Here is a 25,000-nt window from a genome sequence, read left to right on the forward strand (position 1 = left end):
TAACTTGACTGCTCGTTCCAGGTCTACCAGAGTCTGGATCAGGAGGTCCAGAGACTCGTGAGCCTGCAGGACTCCCTGCTTCAGTGTCAGGCGTGGCTGGAGTCTGAGGCGGATCCTGAGCGTCCTGGAGCCCCTGCTGGCGACCTGGAGGAGGCGCAGGTGCAGGTCAGTGTTGATTTAACTTATATCTTTATTCATTTAATCACATGTTCCTTTTATTTAACTTATATCTTTATTCATTTAATCACATGTTCCTTTTATTTAACTTATATCTTTATTCATTTAATCACATGTTCCTTTTATTTAACTTATATCTTTATTCATTTAATCACATGTTCCTTTTATTTAACTTATATCTTTATTCATTTAATCACATGTTCCTTTTATTTAACTTATATCTTTGTTCATTTAATCACATGTTGCTTTTATTTAACTTATATCTTTATTCATTTAATCACATGTTCCTTTTATTTAACTTATATCTTTGTTCATTTAATCACATGTTCTTTTATTTAACTTATATCTTTATTCATTTAATCACATGTTCCTTTTATTTAACTTATATCTTTATTCATTTAATCACATGTTCCTTTTATTTAACTTATATCTTTATTCATTTAATCACATGTTCCTTTTATTTAACTTATATCTTTATTCATTTAATCACATGTTCCTTTTATTTAACTTATATCTTTGTTCATTTAATCACATGTTCCTTTTATTTAACTTATATCTTTATTCATTTAATCACATGTTCTTTTATTTAACTTATATCTTTGTTCATTTAATCACATGTTCCTTTTATTTAACTTATATCTTTATTTATTTAATCACATGTTCTTTAATTTAACTTATATCTTTGTTCATTTAATCACATGTTCCTTTTATTTAACTTATATCTTTATTTATTTAATCACATGTTCTTTTATTTAACTTATATCTTTATTTATTTAATCACATGTTCTTTTATTTAACTTATATCTTTATTCATTTAATCACATGTTCCTTTTATTTAACTTATATATTTATTCATTTAATCACATGTTCCTTTTATTTAACTTATATCTTCATTCATTTAATCACATGTTCCTCTGGGTGTTTGAAGGTCAAGAAGGCGCGGTCGCTCCTGGAACAAGCCTCCACTTACCTGCACCTCATCTGCTCCTCCTGCGACCTCTCGGTCCTGAAGGTCAGAGAGACGGCTGCAGACATACAGGAGGTCAAACTCCGGGTGAGTCGCCGTCGACCCCCTCCTGCACCTTCTGACCTGGACTGGTGTCTTGACCGTCTCTGTGTCCAGCTCCAGGAGAACCTTCTGCTCTGTGAGGAGGTGGCCGACGCCTGGAGGGAGGTTGAGGAGCAGAGAGAAGATCTCCAGCTCCAGCTGAGGGAGGCGGAGCAGCAGCTGGAGATGCTCGGCAGGAGTCCTGCGGAGCTGGAGCCCAGGGTCGCTCAGAGCCAGCTGGACAAGGCTCAGGTCCTCCTGGTGCCTCAGAGTCATGACTGGACCGGTGTTGACTCTCGTCTCTGGTGCAGGAGGTCCTCCAGCAGATCCGAGAGAAGCAGAGCGAGGCGTCTCGTCTGGTGGAGGTCATCCTCGCCCTGGCGGACGGAGGAGCGTCCGAGTTCCTGGAGGACAGCAGAGGCCTGGAGAAGAAGTGGCAGGAGGTGTGTGGAGCTGCTGAGGAGCTGGAGCTTCAGCGAGGAGAAGACATGCAGAGGAGTGGAGAGTATCAGGAGAGCGTCAGCGCTGTGGAGGAACTCTTCAACCAGATCTCCAGAGAGTGGGATTACCTGGCCAGGTAAGAGTTTACTGTGTGTACTGTGATATGTAGTGATAGTGTAGTAACAAGTATATAATGTGTAGTATTGTCCAGTACTTGACTCTGGTGTTGTGATAGTGTAGTAACAAGTATATATGTGTAGTATTGTCCAGTACTTGACTCTGGTGTTGTGATAGTGTAGTAACAAGTATATATGTGTAGTATTGTCCAGTACTTGACTCTGGTGTTGTGATAGTGTAGTAACAAATATATATGTGTAGTATTGTCCAGTACTTGACTCTGGTGTTGTGATAGTGTAGTAACAAGTATATATGTGTAGTATTGTCCAGTACTTGACTCTGGTGTTGTGATAGTGTAGTAACAAGTATATATGTGTAGTATTGTCCAGTACTTGACTCTGGTGTTGTGATAGTGTAGTAACACGTATATATGTGTAGTATTGTCCAGTACTTGACTCTGGTGTTGTGATAGTGTAGTAACAAGTATATATGTGTAGTATTGTCCAGTACTTGACTCTGGTGTTGTGATAGTGTAGTAACAAGTATATACGTGTAGTATTGTCCAGTACTTGACTCTGGTGTTGTGATAGTGTAGTAACAAGTATATATGTGTAGTATTGTCCAGTACTTGACTCTGGTGTTGTGATAGTGTAGTAACAAGTATATATGTGTAATATTGTCCAGTACTTGACTCTGGTGTTGTGATAGTGTAGTAACAAGTATATATGTGTAGTATTGTCCAGTACTTGACTCTGGTGTTGTGATAGTGTAGTAACAAGTATATATGTGTAATATTGTCCAGTACTTGACTCTGGTGTTGTGATAGTGTAGTAACAAGTATATATGTGTAGTATTGTCCAGTACTTGACTCTGGTGTTGTGATAGTGTAGTAACAAGTATACATGTGTAGTATTGTCCAGTACTTGACTCTGGTGTTGTGATAGTGTAGTAACAAGTATATATGTGTAGTATTGTCCAGTACTTGACTCTGGTGTTGTGATAGTGTAGTAACAAGTATATATGTGTAGTATTGTTCAGTACTTGACTCTGGTGTTGTGATAGTGTAGTAACAAGTATATATGTGTAGTATTGTCCAGTACTTGACTCTGGTGTTGTGATAGTGTAGTAACAAGTATATATGTGTAGTATTGTTCAGTACTTGACTCTGGTGTTGTGATAGTGTAGTAACAAGTATATATGTGTAGTATTGTCCAGTACTTGACTCTGGTGTTGTGATAGTGTAGTAACAAGTATATATGTGTAGTATTGTCCAGTACTTGACTCTGGTGTTGTGATAGTGTAGTAACAAGTATATATGTGTAGTATTGTCCAGTACTTGACTCTGGTGTTGTGATAGTGTAGTAACAAGTATATATGTGTAGTATTGTCCAGTACTTGACTCTGGTGTTGTGATAGTGTAGTAACAAGTATATATGTGTGTAGTATTGTCCAGTACTTGACTCTGGTGTTTTGATAGTGTAGTAACAAGTATATCTGTGTAGTATTGTCAAGTACTTGACTCTGTTGTTGTGATAGTGTAGTAACAAGTATATATGTGTAGTATTGTCCAGTACTTGACTCTGGTGTTGTGATAGTGTAGTAACAAGTAAATATGTGTAGTATTGTCCAGTACTTGACTCTGGTGTTGTGATAGTGTAGTAACAAGTATACATGTGTAGTATTGTCCAGTACTTGACTCTGGTGTTGTGATAGTGTAGTTACAAGGATATATGTGTAGTATTGTCCAGTACTTGACTCTGGTGTTGTGATAGTGTAGTAACAAGTATATAGGTGTAGTATTGTCCAGTACTTGACTCTGGTGTTGTGATAGTGTAGTAACAAGTATATATATGTGTAGTATTGTCCAGTACTTGACTCTGGTGTTGTGATAGTGTAGTAACAAGTATATATGTGTAGTATTGTCCAGTACTTGACTCTGGTGTTGTGATAGTGTAGTAACAAGTATATATGTGTAGTATTGTCCAGTACTTGACTCTGGTGTTGTGATAGTGTAGTAACAAGTATATATGTGTAGTATTGTCCAGTACTTGACTCTGGTGTTGTGATAGTGTAGTAACAAGTATATATGTGTAGTATTGTCCAGTACTTGACTCTGGTGTTGTGATAGTGTAGTAACAAGTATATATGTGTAGTATTGTCCAGTACTTGACTCTGGTGTTGTGATAGTGTAGTAACAAGTATATATGTGTAGTATTGTCCAGTACTTGACTCTGGTGTTGTGATAGTGTAGTAACAAGTATATATGTGTAGTATTGTCCAGTACTTGACTCTGGTGTTGTGATAGTGTCGTAACAAGTATATATGTGTAGTATTGTCCAGTACTTGACTCTGGTGTAGTGATAGTGTAGTAACAAGTATATATGTGTAGTATTGTCCAGTACTTGACTCTGGTGTTGTGATAGTGTAGTAACAAGTATATATGTGTAGTATTGTCCAGTACTTGACTCTGGTGTTGTGATAGTGTAGTAACAAGTATATATGTGTAGTATTGTCCAGTACTTGACTCTGGTGTTGTGATAGTGTAGTAACAAGTATATATGTGTAGTATTGTCCAGTACTTGACTCTGGTGTTGTGATAGTGTAGTAACAAGTATATATGTGTAGTATTGTGAAGTACTTGACTCTGGTGTTGTGATAGTGTAGTAACAAGTATATATGTGTAGTATTGTCCAGTACTTGACTCTGGTGTTGTAATAGTGTAGTAACAAGTACATATGTGTAGTATTGTCCAGTACTTGACTCTGGTGTTGTGATAGTGTAGTAACAAGTATATATGTGTAGTATTGTCCAGTACTTGACTCTGGTGTTGTGATAGTGTAGTAACAAGTATATATGTGTAGTATTGTGAAGTACTTGACTCTGGTGTTGTGATAGTGTAGTAACAAGTATATATGTGTAGTATTGTCCAGTACTTGACTCTGGTGTTGTAATAGTGTAGTAACAAGTACATATGTGTAGTATTGTCCAGTACTTGACTCTGGTGTTGTGATAGTGTAGTAACAAGTATATATGTGTAGTATTGTCCAGTACTTGACTCTGGTGTTGTGATAGTGTAGTAACAAGTATATATGTGTAGTATTGTCCAGTACTTGACTCTGGTGTTGTGATAGTGTAGTAACAAGTATATATGTGTAGTATTGTCCAGTACTTGACTCTGGTGTTGTGATAGTGTAGTAACAAGTATATATGTGTAGTATTGTCCAGTACTTGACTCTGGTGTTGTGATAGTGTAGTAACAAGTATATATGTGTAGTATTGTCCAGTACTTGACTCTGGTGTTGTGATAGTGTCGTAACAAGTATATATGTGTAGTATTGTCCAGTACTTGACTCTGGTGTAGTGATAGTGTAGTAACAAGTATATATGTGTAGTATTGTCCAGTACTTGACTCTGGTGTTGTGATAGTGTAGTAACAAGTATATATGTGTAGTATTGTCCAGTACTTGACTCTGGTGTTGTGATAGTGTAGTAACAAGTATATATGTGTAGTATTGTCCAGTACTTGACTCTGGTGTTGTGATAGTGTAGTAACAAGTATATATGTGTAGTATTGTCCAGTACTTGACTCTGGTGTTGTGATAGTGTAGTAACAAGTATATATGTGTAGTATTGTGAAGTACTTGACTCTGGTGTTGTGATAGTGTAGTAACAAGTATATATGTGTAGTATTGTCCAGTACTTGACTCTGGTGTTGTAATAGTGTAGTAACAAGTACATATGTGTAGTATTGTCCAGTACTTGACTCTGGTGTTGTGATAGTGTAGTAACAAGTATATATGTGTAGTATTGTCCAGTACTTGACTCTGGTGTTGTGATAGTGTAGTAACAAGTATATATGTGTAGTATTGTCCAGTACTTGACTCTGGTGTTGTGATAGTGTAGTAACAAGTATATATGTGTAGTATTGTCCAGTACTTGACTCTGGTGTTGTGATAGTGTAGTAACAAGTATATATGTGTAGTATTGTCCAGTACTTGACTCTGGTGTTGTGATAGTGTAGTAACAAGTATATATGTGTAGTATTGTCCAGTACTTGACTCTGGTGTTGTGATAGTGTAGTAACAAGTATATATGTGTAGTATTGTCCAGTACTTGACTCTGGTGTTGTGATAGTGTAGTAACAAGTATATATGTGTAGTATTGTCCAGTACTTGACTCTGGTGTTGTGATAGTGTAGTAACAAGTATATATGTGTAGTATTGCTCAGTACTTGACTCTAGTGTTGTGATAGTGTAGTAACAAGTATATATGTGTAGTATTGTCCAGTACTTGACTCTGGTGTTGTGATAGTGTAGTAACAAGTATATATGTGTAGTATTGTCCAGTACTTGACTCTGGTGTTGTGATAGTGTAGTAACAAGTATATATGTGTAGTATTGTCCAGTACTTGACTCTGGTGTTGTGATAGTGTAGTAACAAGTATATACATGTAGTATTGTCCAGTACTTGACTCTGGTGTTGTGATAGTGTAGTAACAAGTATACATGTGTAGTATTGTCCAGTACTTGACTCTGGTTTTTTGATAGTGTAGTAACAAGTATATATGTGTAGTATTGTTCAGTACTTGACTCTGGTGTTGTGATAGTGTAGTAACAAGTATATATGTGTAGTATTGTCCAGTACTTGACTCTGGTGTTGTGATAGTGTAGTAACAAGTATATATGTGTAGTATTGTCCAGTACTTGACTCTGGTGTTGTGATAGTGTAGTAACAAGTATATATGTGTAGTATTGTCCAGTACTTGACTCTGGTGTTGTGATAGTGTAGTAACAAGTATATATGTGTAGTATTGTCCAGTACTTGACTCTGGTGTTGTGATAGTGTAGTAACAAGTATATACATGTAGTATTGTCCAGTACTTGACTCTGGTGTTGTGATAGTGTAGTAACAAGTATACATGTGTAGTATTGTCCAGTACTTGACTCTGGTTTTTTGATAGTGTAGTAACAAGTATATATGTGTAGTATTGTTCAGTACTTGACTCTGGTGTTGTGATAGTGTAGTAACAAGTATATATGTGTAGTATTGTCCAGTACTTGACTCTGGTGTTGTGATAGTGTAGTAACAAGTATATATGTGTAGTATTGTCCAGTACTTGACTCTGGTGTTGTGATAGTGTAGTAACAAGTATATATGTGTAGTATTGTTTAGTACTTGACTCTGGTGTTGTGATAGTGTAGTAACAAGTATATATGTGTAGTATTGTTAAGTACTTGACTCTGGTGTTGTGATAGTGTAGTAACAAGTATATATGTGTAGTATTGTCCAGTACTTGACTCTGGTGTTGTGATAGTGTAGTAACAAGTATATATGTGTAGTATTGTCTAGTACTTGACTCTGGTGTTGTGATAGTGTAGTAACAAGTATATATGTGTAGTATGGTGTAGTACTTGACTCTGGTGTTGTGATAGTGTAGTAACAAGTATATATGTGTAGTATTGTCCAGTACTTGACTCTGGTGTTGTGATAGTGTAGTAACAAGTATATATGTGTAGTATTGTCCAGTACTTGACTCTGGTGTTGTGATAGTGTAGTAACAAATATATATGTGTAGTATTGTCCAGTACTTGACTCTGGTGTTATGATAGTGTAGTAACAAGTATATATGTGTAGTATTGTCCAGTACTTGACTCTGGTGTTGTGATAGTGTAGTAACAAGTATATATGTGTAGTATTGTCCAGTACTTGACTCTGGTGTTGTGATAGTGTAGTAACAAGTATATATGTGTAGTATTGTCCAGTACTTGACTCTGGTGTTGTGATAGTGTAGTAACAAGTATATATGTGTAGTATTGTCCAGTACTTGACTCTGGTGTTGTGATAGTGTAGTAACAAGTATATATGTGTAGTATTGTCTAGTACTTGACTAGTGTATATGTAGTATATATATACAGACTTTGTTGAAATATGAACCAGGAAATAACTATGAAATATAAATGAAAGTATACTGTGTATATGTATATATAATGTATATGTATATATTCAGGGCCGACACTGAGAGTACGACGGAGCACCTGCGAGCCCTGAGGAAGCTCTCCAGTGACCTCATGGACCACAGAGTGACGCTGGACGACCTGAGGGACCAGAGACAAGTGATTCTGCCGCGGCTCAGCCTGCTGGAGAAGGAGCTGGTCAAACAACAGGTGGGACATGGTCTCCCAAACATCTCCCACATGTATCTTCTCAACGCCTCGCCCTCGTCTAGGTGGCACATCTGGAGCAGCGCTGGAGCCAACTGGAGTCCCTCATCCAGCAGAAGATCCAGGAGTCTGCCGAGGCTCTGGAGGACCTGGCGCGAGTGGAAGCTCAGCTGACGGACGCCCGTGACTGGGTGGAGGAGCAGAGGTCCAGCATCGCGTCGGCCTTCAAGAGCAGCCCGCCGCCCGACCTGGCCCAGAGCTTCCTGTTCGACCACCTGAGCGTCTGCGTGGAGCTGGAGGCGCGTCAGCAGGTCTTGGGCGGAGCCGTGAGCGACGCCCGAGCCGTGGCCTCCAAGCTGGGTCTGAGCGAGAAGAGGAGCCTGCAGGGGCTGGTGGACCAGGCCCAGGCGGAGGTGGAGGCTCTCGGGGTCCGAGTGGCCCAGAGGAGGAAGTATCTCAGCAAGGTACAACATCATGAAGACCCTGAGGTGCTCGCCGTGAGATGACATCATGGTTGTTCTGTGCAGGCCTTCACCGAGAGAACCCAGTTCCTCCAGGGACTCCAGCGAGCGTTGACGTGGGTCCAAGAGCAGGAGATGAAGGCGTCCGTCGCCGACCACATCGCTCTTCTCCCCGAAGCCTTGTCCAAGCAGACCTCTGTGTGTCGGGGGGTCCAGAGCGGCCTGAGGTCCTACCAGCGAGAGCTGGCCTCGCTGTGGCTGCAGGGACGGGAGCTGGAACGAGACGCCGCCGACCAGGAGCGGCAGGAGACCGTGGCCCGGCTGGAGGAGCTGCAGAGGGTTTATGAGCGTGCTCTCCTCAGCAGCTCCCTGCGCCTGGCAGACCTGGAGAAGGCCTTGACGCTGAGGAAGTACTTCCAGGTGGACCTGAACAAGACCTGTCGTTGGCTGAGGCAGGCGGACGCCGTCACCTTCCCCGAGGTCAACCTCTCCGGCCTCGACGACGGCGCCGAGCTTCAGGTGCAGCTGTCTCGGTACCAGAAGGTCCTGGAGCAAGCCTCCGAGTACGAGAACATGCTTCTCATCGTCCAGAGGATCGGCCAGGAGATCCTGCCCACCCTGAGCGAGACGGACCACTGCTACCTGGACGAGCGGCTGAACGTGCTGCCGCAGCAGTACAACAACATCCTGGCTCTGGCCAAAGAGAAGAAGAAGCGAGTTCAGGGACTCATCCTGGAGCGGAAGGACTTCAGCGCTTTGTTCGACGTCACGAGGAACGCCTTGGAGGAGGTTCAGGAGCAGTTGGACAACCTTGAGAAGCAGACGATCAGTGCGGACGGGCTGGTGTGTTGCATCCGCGACTACACACGTCTTCACGAGAGGGTTGTCCACGTCGGCGCCACCGTGCAGGACCTGCACAGCAGAAGTGAAGCCTTGAGCTCCACAGCGCCAACGTGTGGCCCCGAAGACACACGACATCTGCTCGGTTTCTACCACACGCTGAGACGGAAACTGAAGGTCAAGATCACTTATTTAGAGCGTTCTTTGAAACCCGTGGACGAGCAGGTCCAGATGGTCACCAGGTTGGATCGAGAGATGGAGTCCATCGAAGAGAACTTGTCCAGACTGGACCACGACACAAGTGCCATGGACACTGTTTCTCATCTCCACGAGCTGCTCAAACGTCTGGCCTGTGGGACGTCACGGGCTGAAGAATGTATCAGAAGAACCAAAGGCCTTCATCTCAACCTGGACCGTGCTGCCTTCCAAGAGGTTTCTTCTCGCCTCGAGTCCATGCGATCCCTGGAGAGTCGCGTCAGGGAGCGAGAGAAGATGATGGACAGGTGTCTGCATCCGTCGGCCGAGCTCCAGACTTGCTGCCGGTGGTTGCAGAGATGCAGAGATGACGTGATGGGACCTCTGATCCTGCAGGAGGTCAGCGAGGAGCGAGTGTGTGAGGAGCAGATCAAACTGAACCTGTTGGATGAAGAAGTGAGGAGCAGACTGAACCTAGCCGAGCTTCTGTGGAGCCACGAAGTCAAACGGCTTCATCGAGACGAAGAAACGATTCCAACACAAGAGGAAGAAAAGCTGCAGGAGCTGAGGATTCTGGGAGATGAAGTCCGAGAGGAAATCACCAAAAAACAGGTATTTTATTCATTTCAACTCAAGCTGAGCCTCAATGCATCACAATGACACTACAAATCCCACAATGCACTGCAGTAGTATATGTCTCTGCATCGTGTCATTATTATGTATCAATGTTTGGTTTGCGTCGGTTTGCGTCGGTTTGTGATGGTTTGTGATGGTTTGTGTCGGTTTGTGTCGGTTTGTGTTGGTTTGTGTTGGTTGTTTGTGTCGGCTTGTGTCGGTTTGTGTTTGTTTGTGTCGGTTTGTGTCGGTTTGCGTCGGTTTGTGTTGGTTTGTGTTGGTTGTTTGTGTCGGCTTGTGTCGGTTTGTGTTTGTTTGTGTTGGTTGTTTGTGTCGGTTTGCGTCGGTTTGCGTCGGTTTGCGTCTGTTTGCGTCTGTTTGCGTCTGTTTGCGTCTGTTTGCGTCTGTTTGTGTCTGTTTGTGTCTGTTTGTGTCTGTTTGTGTCTGTTTGTGTTTGTTTGTGTCTGTTTGCGTCTGTTTGTGTCTGTTTGTGTCTGTTTGTGTCTGTTTGTGTTTGTTTGTGTCTGTTTGTGTTTGTTTGTGTTTGTTTGTGTCTGTTTGTGTGGGTTTGTGTTTGTTTGTGTCTGTTTGCGTCGATTTGTGTCCGGTTTGTGTCGGTTTGCGTCGGTTTGCGTCTGTTTGCGTCGGTTTGCGTCGGTTTGCGTCTGTTTGCGTCGGTTTGCGTCGGTTTGCGTCGGTTTGCGTCTGTTTGCATCGGTTTGCTTCTGTTTGCTTCTGTTTGCGTCGGTTTGCGTCGGTTTGTGTCCGGTTTGTGTCCGGTTTAGGTCGGTTTGCGTCGGTTTGCGTCGGTTTGCGTCGGTTTGCGTCGGTTTGCGTCGGTTTGCGTCGGTTTGTGATGGTTTGTGATGGTTTGTGTCGGTTTGTGTTGGTTGTTTGTGTCGGCTTGTGTCGGGTGTCGGTTTGTGTTTGTTTGTGTCGGTTTGTGTCGGTTTGCGTCGGTTTGTGTTGGTTTGTGTTGGTTGTTTGTGTCGGCTTGTGTCGGTTTGTGTTTGTTTGTGTTGGTTGTTTGTGTCGGTTTGCGTCTGTTTGCGTCGGTTTGCGTCGGTTTGTGATGGTTTGTGATTGTTTGTGTCGGTTTGTGTCGGTTTGTGTTGGTTTGTGTTGGTTGTTTGTGTCGGCTTGTGTCGGTTTGTGTTTGTTTGTGTCGGTTTGTGTCGGTTTGCGTCGGTTTGTGTTGGTTTGTGTTGGTTTGTGTTGGTTTGTGTTGGTTGTTTGTGTCGGCTTGTGTCCGTTTGTGTTTGTTTGTGTTGGTTGTTTGTGTCGGTTTGCGTCGGTTTGCGTCGGTTTGCGTCGGTTTGCGTCTGTTTGCGTCGGTTTGTGTCGGTTTGTGTCTGTTTGTGTCGGTTTGCGTCGGTTTGCGTCTGTTTGCGTCTGTTTGCGTCTGTTTGTGTCTGTTTGTGTCTGTTTGTGTCTGTTTGTGTTTGTTTGTGTCTGTTTGTGTTTGTTTGTGTCTGTTTGTGTGGGTTTGTGTTTGTTTGTGTCTGTTTGCGTCGGTTTGCGTCGATTTGTGTCCGGTTTGTGTCGGTTTGCGTCGGTTTGCGTCTGTTTGCGTCGGTTTGCGTCGGTTTGCGTCGGTTTGCGTCGGTTTGCGTCGGTTTGCGTCGGTTTGCGTCGGTTTGCGTCGGTTTGAGTCTGTTTGCGTCTGTTTGCGTCGGTTTGTGTCTGTTTGCTTCTGTTTGCTTCTGTTTGCGTCGGTTTGTGTCCGGTTTGTGTCCGGTTTGCGTCGGTTTGCGTCTGTTTGCGTCGGTTTGCGTCGGTTTGCGTCGGATTGCGTCTGTTTGCGTCGGTTTGCGTCGGTTTGCATCGGTTTGCATCGGTTTGTGTTGAAGTGATGAGAAGCTAAACAACGAGACGCTGCATCACTGCTGGACTACAATATTATAATAGGATTATTTCAGGTGTTTCCCTCTCGTAACTCGTGTCTTCATCTAAAGACACGTCAGAATCTACCTTCTCTGTTCCAGCTGGTCCTGGATCAGGCCTCCTCTCTGGTCAGGAGGATCATCTCAGCTCTGCAGTCGATGAAGACGTTCCTGGACTCGGCGGAAGATTTCTTCCAAACGACCGCTTCGGTGAAAGACCTGGGAAATGTAACCGAGTCCGTGGAAGAGGTTCTAGTCCCGGATGAGGTCTTCACAGCTGCCGCAGCAGACGTGAAGATGATGGAACCTCAGATGCTGGATTTCTTAGCCGTGGAAGCCGTGAGTAAAGTGACAGCAGACGTGGACGAGATGCAGCAGAAACACGAAGATGTTCAACAGCAGCTCGACGCTCGCAGTCGACATCACCACAGGTTTGTTTCTAGTCACGTCCTTGACGATCAATCCACTGGATGATGTTCGTATCTTCTCTAGACGTGCTGCTCAATGGACCTCCTTCCAACAAGACAAGGAAACCCTTCACCTGCAGATGATGGACGTCGAGAACAAGATGTCTGTGTTTCACACGTCGCGAGCGTCGAGTGCGCAGGAGGCCGAGGACAAGTGTCGGAGATACAAGGTTGGTTCTTCCAACAGTTCCTGGAACATCTCCTCACGCTTCTCTCCGTCGCGTCCAGTGTTTGGTCGCCGACATAGATCACCTCGAGTTCCCTCTGAGCGGCTTCGGCGACAAAGCGTCCGAGTTGGAGCAGACGGCGTCCGTGGAGCTGCTGCTCGTGAGGCGATGGAAGCGACTTCGAGGCGTCGCCCGAACACAGGACCGCGCCCTGGAGGACACGGCCGTGGAGTGGAGGACCTTCTCTCAGAAGGTACTTCGGTGTTGAGCTTAGAGCTCAGTGTGTGTCGGTGAAGGTCAGGTCCAGGAAGTTTAGAAAGACACGGTTTCCCTCTGTGAAGGAACGTCTATTTCGAGCTTGAATACATTCCCACAATGCAGCATTCCTGAAAGGGGAAACGAGGTCACACTGAGGGAGTCTTGGACTTCCTGTCGTCCACCGTCAAGGGAGCGAGTGTTCAGTCGGAGATGACGATCAATGTGTCTCGAACAAAAGTAGAAGCAGTTCGTCAAAGTGATGTTGAATCATCTACTCTCTGCCTCCATCAGCTGAAGAAAGTCCACTCGGTCTGCAAGGAGCTCCACAGCCGAGTCCCGGACAGCACCGTGGAGAAAGCGGCCACCAGGGCGGCGCTGCAGAGCCTCCTGGAGTACCACGACTCCTTCGGCCAGGAGGTGGAGCGAGAGCAGTCCATCCTCGCTCTGCTGAGGCAGCACAGCTGCAGCCTGAGAGGAGAGGAGGAGGAAGAGGTGGAGGAGGTGGAGGTGCAGGAGGTGGAGGTAGAGGAGGAGGCGAGGAGACGCACTGACAACAGACACCAGGAGACACGCTTCCTTCACGACATCCATAGCATGCAGGAGCAGTATGACAGGTCAGTTTTCTGGCTCCCCTAGTGTCAGAACTGTGTAACTGCATACTCTGTTGCACCATTGCCACGTACCACATGTGCAATGTTTACAAAAGAGAGACAGTCGGATTCCTGTTCTTCTCAAAGCGTCCATCAATAAAACACTACACAAAACACATACACACTGATGATACAATAGAGTCACACATCACAACAACACACATGCATTGATGATACAATAGAGTCACACATCACAACAACACACACACACTGATGATACAATAGAGTCACACATCACAACAACACACACGCATTGATGATACAATAGAGTCACACATCACAACAACACACACACACTGATGATACAATAGACTCACACATCACAACAACACACACACTGATGATACAATAGAGTCACACATCACAACAACACACACACACAGTGATGATACAATAGAGTCACACATCACAACAACACACACGCACTGATGATACAATAGAGTCACACATCACAACAACACACACGCATTGATGATACAATAGAGTCACACATCACAACAACACACACACTGATGATACAATAGAGTCACACATCACAACAGCACACACACACTGATGATACAATAGAGTCACACATCACAACAACACACACACACTGATGATACAATAGAGTCACACATCACAACAACACACACACACTGATGATACAATAGAGTCACACATCACAACAACACACACACACTGATGATATAATAGAGTCACACATCACAACAACACACACACTGATGATACAATAGAGTCACACATCACAACAACACACACAGATGATACAATAGAGTCACACATCACAACAACACACACACACTGATGATACAATAGAGTCACACATCACAACAACACACACACACTGATGATACAATAGAGTCACACATCACAACAACACACACACTGATGATACAATAGAGTCACACATCACAACAACACACACACACTGATGATACAATAGAGTCACACATCACAACAACACACACACTGATGATATAATAGAGTCACACATCACAACAACACACACACTGATGATACAATAGAGTCACACATCACAACAACACACACACACTGATGATACAATAGAGTCACACATCACAACAACACACACACTGATGATACAATAGAGTCACACATCACAACAACACACACACACTGATGATACAATAGAGTCACACATCACAACAACACACACACACTGATGATACAATAGAGTCACACATCACAACAACACACACACACTGATGATACCATAGAGTCACACATCACAACAACACACACACTGATGATACCATAGAGTCACACATCACAACAACACACACACACTGATGATACAATAGAGTCACACATCACAACAACACACACACACTGATGATACAATAGAGTCACACATCACAACAACACACACACACTGATGATACAATAGAGTCACACATCACAACAACACACACACTGATGATACAATAGAGTCACACATCACTCTAGAAGAACGTGAAGAAATGTTCTATCTTGATGATCCACATGTTCTTCTTCCAGCCTCCTGGTTCTGGTCCGGGTCAGCAGGACTAAAGTCCACCAGGAGTTGCGCGAGCGAGAGGAGGTGGAGAAGGAGCTGGGTCTGGTCAGAGGATGGATCCAAGACACTCGTGGTCTCCTTCTGAGTCCCACAGCAGACCTGGACTCACTCCTGCAGGAGCTGCAGGTGAGACTGGATGTTGAAGACACCTGTGCAGTGTGTTTGTGGGTCACAGGTGAGTGTGTTTGTGGGTCACAGGTGAGTGTGTTTGTGGGTCACAGGTGAGTGTGTTTGTGGGTCACAGGTGAGTGTTGAGTGTGTTTGTGGGTCACAGGTGACTGTGTTTGTGGGTCACAGGTGAGTGTTGACTGTGTTTGTGGGTCACAGGTGAGTGTGTTTGTGGGTCACAGGTGAGTGTTGACTGTGTTTGTGGGTCACAGGTGAGTGTGTTTGTGGGTCACAGGTGAGTGTTGACTGTGTTTGTGGGTCACAGGTGAGTGTTGACTGTGTTTGTGGGTCACAGGTGAGTGTGTTTGTGGGTCACAGGTGAGTGTTGAGTGTGTTTGTGGGTCACAGGTGAGTGTGTTTGTGGGTCACAGGTGAGTGTTGACTGTGTTTGTGGGTCACAGGTGAGTGTGTTTGTGGGTCACAGGTGAGTGTGTTTGTGGGTCACAGGTGAGTGTGTTTGTGGGTCACAGGTGAGTGTTGAGTGTGTTTGTGGGTCACAGGTGAGTGTGTTTGTGGGTCACAGGTGAGTGTTGAGTGTGTTTGTGGGTCACAGGTGAGTGTTGAGTGTGTTTGTGGGTCACAGGTGAGTGTGTTTGTGGGTCACATGTGAGTGTGTTTGTGGGTCACAGGTGAGTGTTGAGTGTGTTTGTGGGTCACAGGTGAGTGTGTTTGTGGGTCACAGGTGAGTGTTGAGTGTGTTTGTGGGTCACAGGTGAGTGTGTTTGTGGGTCACAGGTGAGTGTTGAGTGTGTTTGTGGGTCACAGGTGAGTGTTGACTGTGTTTGTGGGTCACAGGTGAGTGTGTTTGTGGGTCACAGGTGAGTGTTGAGTGTGTTTGTGGGTCACAGGTGAGTGTTGACTGTGTTTGTGGGTCACAGGTGAGTGTTGACTGTGTTTGTGGGTCACAGGTGAGTGTGTTTGTGGGTCACAGGTGAGTGATGACTGTGTTTGTGGGTCACAGGTGAGTGTGTTTGTGGGTCACATGTGAGTGTGTTTGTGGGTCACAGGTGAGTGTTGAGTGTGTTTGTGGGTCACAGGTGAGTGTGTTTGTGGGTCACAGGTGAGTGTTGAGTGTGTTTGTGGGTCACAGGTGAGTGTTGAGTGTGTTTGTGGGTCACAGGTGAGTGTGTTTGTGGGTCACAGGTGAGTGTTGAGTGTGTTTGTGGGTCACAGGTGAGTGTGTTTGTGGGTCACAGGTGAGTGTTGAGTGTGTTTGTGGGTCACAGGTGAGTGTTGACTGTGTTTGTGGGTCACAGGTGAGTGTTGACTGTGTTTGTGGGTCACAGGTGAGTGTGTTTGTGGGTCACAGGTGAGTGTTGAGTGTGTTTGTGGGTCACAGGTGAGTGTTGACTGTGTTTGTGGGTCACAGGTGAGTGTTGACTGTGTTTGTGAGTCACAGGTGAGTGTTGAGTGTGTTTGTGGGTCACAGGTGAGTGTTGACTGTGTTTGTGGGTCACAGGTGAGTGTTGAGTGTGTTTGTGGGTCACAGGTGAGTGTTGAGTGTGTTTGTGGGTCACAGGTGAGTGTTGAGTGTGTTTGTGGGTCACAGGTGAGTGTTGACTGTGTTTGTGGGTCACAGGTGAGTGTGGACTGTGTTTGTGGGTCACAGGTGAGTGTTGAGTGTGTTTGTGGGTCACAGGTGAGTGTTGACTGTGTTTGTGGGTCACAGGTGAGTGTTGACTGTGTTTGTGGGTCACAGGTGAGTGTGTTTGTGGGTCACATGTGAGTGTGTTTGTGGGTCACAGGTGAGTGTGTTTGTGGGTCACAGGTGAGTGTGTTTGTGGGTCACATGTGAGTGTGTTTGTGGGTCACAGGAGAGTGTGTTTGTGGGTCACAGGTGAGTGTTGAGTGTGTTTGTGGGTCACAGGTGAGTGTGGACTGTGTTTGTGGGTCACAGGTGAGTGTTGACTGTGTTTGTGGGTCACAGGTGAGTGTTGACTGTGTTTGTGGGTCACAGGTGAGTGTTGACTGTGTTTGTGGGTCACAGGTAGCTCACCGTGACGTCGTCAGCCGGCGTCAGAGTGTGGAACGCATGACGGAGCTGCAGCAGTCCAAGTACCAGAACCTCCAGACCGGGTTTCCTTCTGAGCTCAGCATGCAGCTGGCCGAGGTGGCTCTGGCTCTGGGGTCTGCAGAAGACCAGGTCAGCATCTGAGCTCCTCCTCTTCTCACACGCCTCCGTTGATCGCTGGACTTTCTGCTTCAGGTCCAGGCCAGAGAACGGGAGGTCCAGCAGACCCGAGACGTGAAGGAGGACTTCAGCTCCAGACTCCAGGACATGGAGACCAGGCTGAAGAGCATCTCTGCGAGAGTGAAGAACAAGGAGGTGAACCTGCAGGAGGCCAAAGAAGAAACCAAGGTAATGATCCGGACAGATTGACTCGTTAAGAACCAATTAACCTTGAGGTTAATGAGTGTTGAGGGGTCGACAGCTGTCAATCACAGGGACCTCCTGATGTTTCTCTGATGACTTCACGTTCATGTTCCTCCTTCTCTGATGACTTCACGTTCATGTTCCTCCTTCTCTGATGACTTCACGTTCATGTTCCTCCTTCTCTGATGACTTCACGTTCATGTTCCTCCTTCTCTTCATGACTTCACGTTCATGTTCCTCCTCCTCTGATGACTTCACGTTCATGTTCCTCCTTCTCTGATGACTTCACGTTCATGTTCCTCCTTCTCTGATGACTTCACGTTCATGTTCCTCCTTCTCTGATGACTTCACGTTCATGTTCCTCCTTCTCTGATGACTTCACGTTCATGTTCCTCCTTCTCTGATGACTTCACGTTCATGTTCCTCCTTCTCTGATGACTTCACGTTCATGTTCCTCCTTCTCTGATGACTTCACGTTCATGTTCCTCCTTCTCTGATGACTTCACGTTCATGTTCCTCCTTCTCTGATGACTTCACGTTCATGTTCCTCCTTCTCTGATGACTTCACGTTCATGTTCCTCCTTCTCTGATGACTTCACGTTCATGTTCCTCCTTCTCTGATGACTTCACGTTCATGTTCCTCCTTCTCTGATGACTTCACGTTCATGTTCCTCCTTCTCTGATGACTTCACGTTCATGTTCCTCCTCCTCCGACAGACTCTGTGTGGAGCCTGCGAGCGTTGTGGTCTCTCTCTGGCCGATCTGTCCTCGGCCGTGCAGGAGTTCTGCCAACAGAACCCCCTCCTGGGCCGGCAGCTCTTGGACGCCGTCGCCAGGCTCGGGGAAGTCCTGCGGGTCACCAGCCAGCAGGTCCAGGACCGAGCCAACAACCTGAAGAAGGTGAGGAGGAGCAGGTGTTTGTAGCTTCACACGGTGAACGTTGAATCCTGCAGAGGATGTTGAGGAAAAGGAACTTTCAAAATAAAACACTATCTGTAGATTGGTTCATTTTCTAGCCAGTAGAGGGCTCGTCCAATCAGAACATTCCATATATTATCATGCAATCATTTTAGAAATACTCATGAAAGCGACACCGTGTTAGCGACAGTCATGTTAGCGACACCTGTGTTAGCGACACCTGTGTTAGCGACACCCGTGTTAGCGACCCTCATTTTAGAAATACTCATGAAAGCGACACCGTGTTAGCGACAGTCATGTTAGCGACACCTGTGTTAGCGACCCTCATTTTAGAAATACTCATGTAAGCGACACCGTGTTAGCGACAGTCATGTTAGCGACACCTGTGTTAGCGACACCCGTGTTAGCGACCCTCATTTTAGAAATACTCATGAAAGCGACACCGTGTTAGCGACAGTCATGTTAGCGACACCTGTGTTAGTGACCCTCATTTTAGAAATACTCATGAAAGCGACACCTTGTTAGCGACAGTCATGTTAGCGACACCTGTGTTAGCGACCCTCATTTTAGAAATACTCAGGAAAGCGACACCGTGTTAGCGACAGTTATGTTAGCGACACCTGTGTTAGCGACCCTCATTTTAGAAATACTCATGTAAGCGACACCGTGTTAGCGACAGTTATGTTAGCGACACCCGTGTTAGCGACCCTCATTTTAGAAATACTCATGTAAGCGACACCCACGTTAGCGACAGTTATGTTAGCGACACCCGTGTTAGCGACCCTCATTTTAGAAATACTCATGTAAGCGACACCCACGTTAGCGACAGTTATGTTAGCGACACCCGTGTTAGCGACCCTCATTTTAGAAATACTCATGTAAGCGACACCCACGTTAGCGACAGTTATGTTAGCGACACCCGTGTTAGCGACCCTCATTTTAGAAATACTCATGTAAGCGACACCGTGTTAGCGTCAGTCATGTTAGCGACACCTGTGTTAGCGACCCTCATTTTAGAAATACTCATGTAAGCGACACCGTGTTAGCGACAGTCATGTTAGCGACACCTGTGTTAGCGACACCCGTGTTAGCGACACCCGTGTTAGCGGCTGTCATGTCGCTTACATGAGTATTTCTAAAATGAGGGTCGCTAACACGGGTGTCGCTTACATGAGTATTTCTAAAATGAGGGTCGCTAACACAGGTGTCGCTAACATGACTGTCGCTAACATGGTGTCGCTTACATGAGTATTTCTAAAATGAGGGTCGCTAACACAGGTGTCGCTAACATGACTGTCGCTAACATGGTGTCGCTTTCATGAGTATTTCTAAAATGAGGGTCGCTAACACGGGTGTCGCTAACACGGGTGTCGCTAACACGGGTGTCGCTAACACGGGTGTCGCTAACATAACTGTCGCTAACACGGGTGTCGCTTACATGAGTATTTCTAAAATGAGGGTCGCTAACACAGGTGTCGCTAACATGACTGTCGCTAACACGGTGTCGCTTTCATGAGTATTTCTAAAATGAGGGTCGCTAACACGGGTGTCGCTAACATGACTGTCGCTAACACGGTGTCGCTTACATGAGTATTTCTAAAATGAGGGTCGCTAACACGGGTGTCGCTAACATGACTGTCGCTAACACGGTGTCGCTTACATGAGTATTTCTAAAATGAGGGTCGCTAACACGGGTGTCGCTAACATGACTGTCGCTAACACGGTGTCGCTTACATGAGTATTTCTAAAATGAGGGTCGCTAACACAGGTGTCGCTAACATGACTGTCGCTAACACGGTGTCGCTTTCATGAGTATTTCTAAAATGAGGGTCGCTAACACGGGTGTCGCTAACATAACTGTCGCTAACACGGGTGTCGCTTACATGAGTATTTCTAAAATGAGGGTCGCTAACACAGGTGTCGCTAACATGACTGTCGCTAACACGGTGTCGCTTTCATGAGTATTTCTAAAATGAGGGTCGCTAACACGGGTGTCGCTAACATGACTGTCGCTAACACGGTGTCGCTTACATGAGTATTTCTAAAATGAGGGTCGCTAACACGGGTGTCGCTAACATGACTGTCGCTAACACGGTGTCGCTTACATGAGTATTTCTAAAATGAGGGTCGCTAACACGGGTGTCGCTAACATGACTGTCGCTAACACGGTGTCGCTTACATGAGTATTTCTAAAATGAGGGTCGCTAACACAGGTGTCGCTAACATGACTGTCGCTAACACGGTGTCGCTTTCATGAGTATTTCTAAAATGAGGGTCGCTAACACGGGTGTCGCTAACATAACTGTCGCTAACACGGTGTCGCTTACATGAGTATTTCTAAAATGAGGGTCGCTAACACAGGTGTCGCTAACATGACTGTCGCTAACACGGTGTCGCTTACATGAGTATTTCTAAAATGAGGGTCGCTAACACAGGTGTCGCTAACATGACTGTAGCTAACACGGTGTCGCTTTCATGAGTATTTCTAAAATGAGGGTCGCTAACACAGGTGTCGCTAACATGACTGTCGCTAACACGGTGTCGCTTACATGAGTATTTCTAAAATGAGGGTCGCTAACACAGGTGTCGCTAACATGACTGTCGCTAACACGGTGTCGCTTACATGAGTATTTCTAAAATGAGGGTCGCTAACACAGGTGTCGCTAACATGACTGTCGCTAACACGGTGTCGCTTACATGAGTATTTCTAAAATGAGGGTCGCTAACACGGGTGTCGCTAACATAACTGTCGCTAACACGGGTGTCGCTTACATGAGTATTTCTAAAATGAGGGTCGCTAACACGGGTGTCGCTAACATAACTGTCGCTAACACGGGTGTCGCTTACATGAGTATTTCTAAAATGAGGGTCGCTAACACAGGTGTCGCTAACATGACTGTCGCTAACACGGGTGTCGCTTACATGAGTATTTCTAAAATGAGGGTCGCTAACACAGGTGTCGCTAACATGACTGTCGCTAACATGGTGTCGCTTACATGAGTATTTCTAAAATGAGGGTCGCTAACACAGGTGTCGCTAACATGACTGTCGCTAACATGGTGTCGCTTTCATGAGTATTTCTAAAATGAGGGTCGCTAACACGGGTGTCGCTAACACGGGTGTCGCTAACACGGGTGTCGCTAACACGGGTGTCGCTAACATAACTGTCGCTAACACGGGTGTCGCTTACATGAGTATTTCTAAAATGAGGGTCGCTAACACAGGTGTCGCTAACATGACTGTCGCTAACACGGTGTCGCTTTCATGAGTATTTCTAAAATGAGGGTCGCTAACACGGGTGTCGCTAACATGACTGTCGCTAACACGGTGTCGCTTACATGAGTATTTCTAAAATGAGGGTCGCTAACACGGGTGTCGCTAACATGACTGTCGCTAACACGGTGTCGCTTACATGAGTATTTCTAAAATGAGGGTCGCTAACACGGGTGTCGCTAACATGACTGTCGCTAACACGGTGTCGCTTACATGAGTATTTCTAAAATGAGGGTCGCTAACACAGGTGTCGCTAACATGACTGTCGCTAACACGGTGTCGCTTTCATGAGTATTTCTAAAATGAGGGTCGCTAACACGGGTGTCGCTAACATAACTGTCGCTAACACGGTGTCGCTTACATGAGTATTTCTAAAATGAGGGTCGCTAACACAGGTGTCGCTAACATGACTGTCGCTAACACGGTGTCGCTTACATGAGTATTTCTAAAATGAGGGTCGCTAACACAGGTGTCGCTAACATGACTGTAGCTAACACGGTGTCGCTTTCATGAGTATTTCTAAAATGAGGGTCGCTAACACAGGTGTCGCTAACATGACTGTCGCTAACACGGTGTCGCTTACATGAGTATTTCTAAAATGAGGGTCGCTAACACAGGTGTCGCTAACATGACTGTCGCTAACACGGTGTCGCTTACATGAGTATTTCTAAAATGAGGGTCGCTAACACAGGTGTCGCTAACATGACTGTCGCTAACACGGTGTCGCTTACATGAGTATTTCTAAAATGAGGGTCGCTAACACGGGTGTCGCTAACATAACTGTCGCTAACACGGGTGTCGCTTACATGAGTATTTCTAAAATGAGGGTCGCTAACACGGGTGTCGCTAACATAACTGTCGCTAACACGGGTGTCGCTTTCATGAGTATTTCTAAAATGAGGGTCGCTAACACGGGTGTCGCTAACATAACTGTCGCTAACACGGTGTCGCTTTCATGAGTATTTCTAAAATGAGGGTCACTAACACGGGTGTCGCTAACATAACTGTCGCTAACACGGGTGTCGCTAACACGGGTGTCGCTAACACAGGTGTCGCTAACATGACTGTCGCTAACACGGTGTCGCTTACATGAGTATTTCTAAAATGAGGGTCGCTAACACGGGTGTCGCTAACATGACTGTCGCTAACACGTGTGTCGCTTACATGAGTATTTCTAAAATGAGGGTCGCTAACACAGGTGTCGCTAACATGACTGTCGCTAACACGGTGTCGCTTTCATGAGTATTTCTAAAATGAGGGTCGCTAACACGGGTGTCGCTAACATGACTGTCACTAACACAGTGTCGCCTTAATGAGTATTTCTAAAATGAGGGTCGCTAACACAGGTGTCGCTAACATGACTGTCGCTAACACAGTGTCGCTTTCATGAGTATTTCTAAAATGAGGGTCGCTAACACGGGTGTCGCTAACATAACTGTCGCTAACACGGTGTCGCTTTCATGAGTATTTCTAAAATGAGGGTCGCTAACACAGGTGTCGCTAACATGACTGTCGCTAACACGGTGTCGCTTACATGAGTATTTCTAAAATGAGGGTCGCTAACACAGGTGTCGCTAACATAACTGTCGCTAACACGGTGTCGCTTACATGAGTATTTCTAAAATGAGGGTCGCTAACACGGGTGTCGCTAACATAACTGTCGCTAACACGGTGTCGCTTACATGAGTATTTCTAAAATGAGGGTCGCTAACACAGGTGTCGCTAACATGACTGTCGCTAACACGGTGTCGCTTACATGAGTATTTCTAAAATGAGGGTCGCTAACACAGGTGTCGCTAACATGACTGTCGCTAACACGGTGTCGCTTTCATGAGTATTTCTAAAATGAGGGTCGCTAACACAGGTGTCGCTAACATAACTGTCGCTAACACGGTGTCGCTTACATGAGTATTTCTAAAATGAGGGTCGCTAACACAGGTGTCGCTAACATGACTGTCGCTAACATGACTGTCGCTAACACGGTGTCGCTTTCATGAGTATTTCTAAAATGAGGGTCGCTAACACGGGTGTCGCTAACATGACTGTCGCTAACATGACTGTCGCTAACACGGGTGTCGCTTTCATGAGTATTTCTAAAATGAGGGTCGCTAACACAGGTGTCGCTAACACGGGTGTCGCTAACATAACTGTCGCTAACACGGGTGTCGCTAACATAACTGTCGCTAACGTTAACAATAAGTGTAATTATGCCATAAAATAAATTGTGGAATATTTCCTTCTATACACGTTATTTTAAAGCTTTATAAAAGCACCAAATATATCAAACAATACAGATAAAATCGATCTTTTATCTAGTTCTATTTTTAGTTGAACTAGAAATGAAGTCCGAGGAGGAGTTAAGGATGTCCGACTTTATTCCACTTGCTGTGAAAACGAACATTTGAAGCTCCATGACTTCGTCTGGAACATCATGTGACACTCGATGGATCTCATGGAGGTGACATGGTGTTGGTTGATGACCTTCAATGACTCGTGGTCCTCAGGCCGAGAAGCAGATGCAGGAGTACTCCTCGCTGAAGGACTTCATCCTGGGCTGGACCGAGACGGCGGAGTCGGTGCTCAACGGGAACATCGTCTGGAGCTCTGGGTCTCAGCTCCAGGAGCAGATCCGGGCGCATCAGGTGAGTTAGGCGGCTAAGGTCAAGGTCGACAGCCAGAAGCTCTCGTCGCCCGAACCTGTCACTCATGTCGCCGCGACGACAGGCGCTGCTGCGGGAGAGCCGGGGTCTCCATGGCGACCTGGAGGCCATGGCGGCGAGGGAGGCGCAGCTGTCGGAGCTGCTGAGGACGGAGGGCTGGAGGCAGCAGGTCCAACATCTCAGCCGACGCGCCGAGGAGCTGCAGCAGACGGCCAGGATGCATCTGCAGACCCTGCAGGACGCCGCCAAGGTCAGTCGGAGCCTCCTCGTCGCGTGGCGCCTGGGCGACGGCGCCCTCTGGTGGTCCAGACCTTCAGCTACACCATGACTTGTCTGAAGAATAAAATCTTCTTGTGCAGGACATCGTGCGCCTGGAGACGGAGGTGAAGGTCCTCCACGCTGCCGTGGACCAGATCCAGATGACTCTGGCCTCGCCTGAACTCAACAGACTCAGTCTAAGAGAACATCTGAGCACCAGACAAGTGAGGCCAAGACTTAAATCTTCTTCTTCTGATGTCGTCGTGAAAACACGCCTCTTTGAAGGTCGTGCTCTACAGAAGCATTGA

At 45.6% G+C, this 25,000-nt stretch overlaps 1 protein-coding gene across 1 annotated transcript in view; it reads left to right on the forward strand.

The window, feature by feature from the left end:
* The window catches only part of syne1a (spectrin repeat containing, nuclear envelope 1a), a 253,359-nt gene that overhangs the window by 149,408 nt on the left and 78,951 nt on the right, over positions 1-25,000 (forward strand). The window contains 19 exon segments of the mRNA XM_087806340.1: positions 22-165; positions 1,106-1,231; positions 1,301-1,477; positions 1,537-1,802; positions 7,791-7,947; positions 8,010-8,408; positions 8,472-10,052; positions 12,041-12,369; positions 12,431-12,575; positions 12,634-12,825; positions 13,122-13,322; positions 13,359-13,444; positions 15,002-15,167; positions 17,197-17,352; positions 17,416-17,568; positions 18,301-18,483; positions 24,279-24,416; positions 24,499-24,684; positions 24,794-24,916. Coding sequence (XP_087662466.1) covers positions 22-165; positions 1,106-1,231; positions 1,301-1,477; positions 1,537-1,802; positions 7,791-7,947; positions 8,010-8,408; positions 8,472-10,052; positions 12,041-12,369; positions 12,431-12,575; positions 12,634-12,825; positions 13,122-13,322; positions 13,359-13,444; positions 15,002-15,167; positions 17,197-17,352; positions 17,416-17,568; positions 18,301-18,483; positions 24,279-24,416; positions 24,499-24,684; positions 24,794-24,916 — 4,908 coding nt within the window.

The sequence above is a fragment of the Callionymus lyra genome, chromosome 13, assembly GCF_982586985.1.
Source record: "Callionymus lyra chromosome 13, fCalLyr1.hap1.1, whole genome shotgun sequence".
Lineage (NCBI taxonomy): Eukaryota > Metazoa > Chordata > Actinopteri > Syngnathiformes > Callionymidae > Callionymus > Callionymus lyra.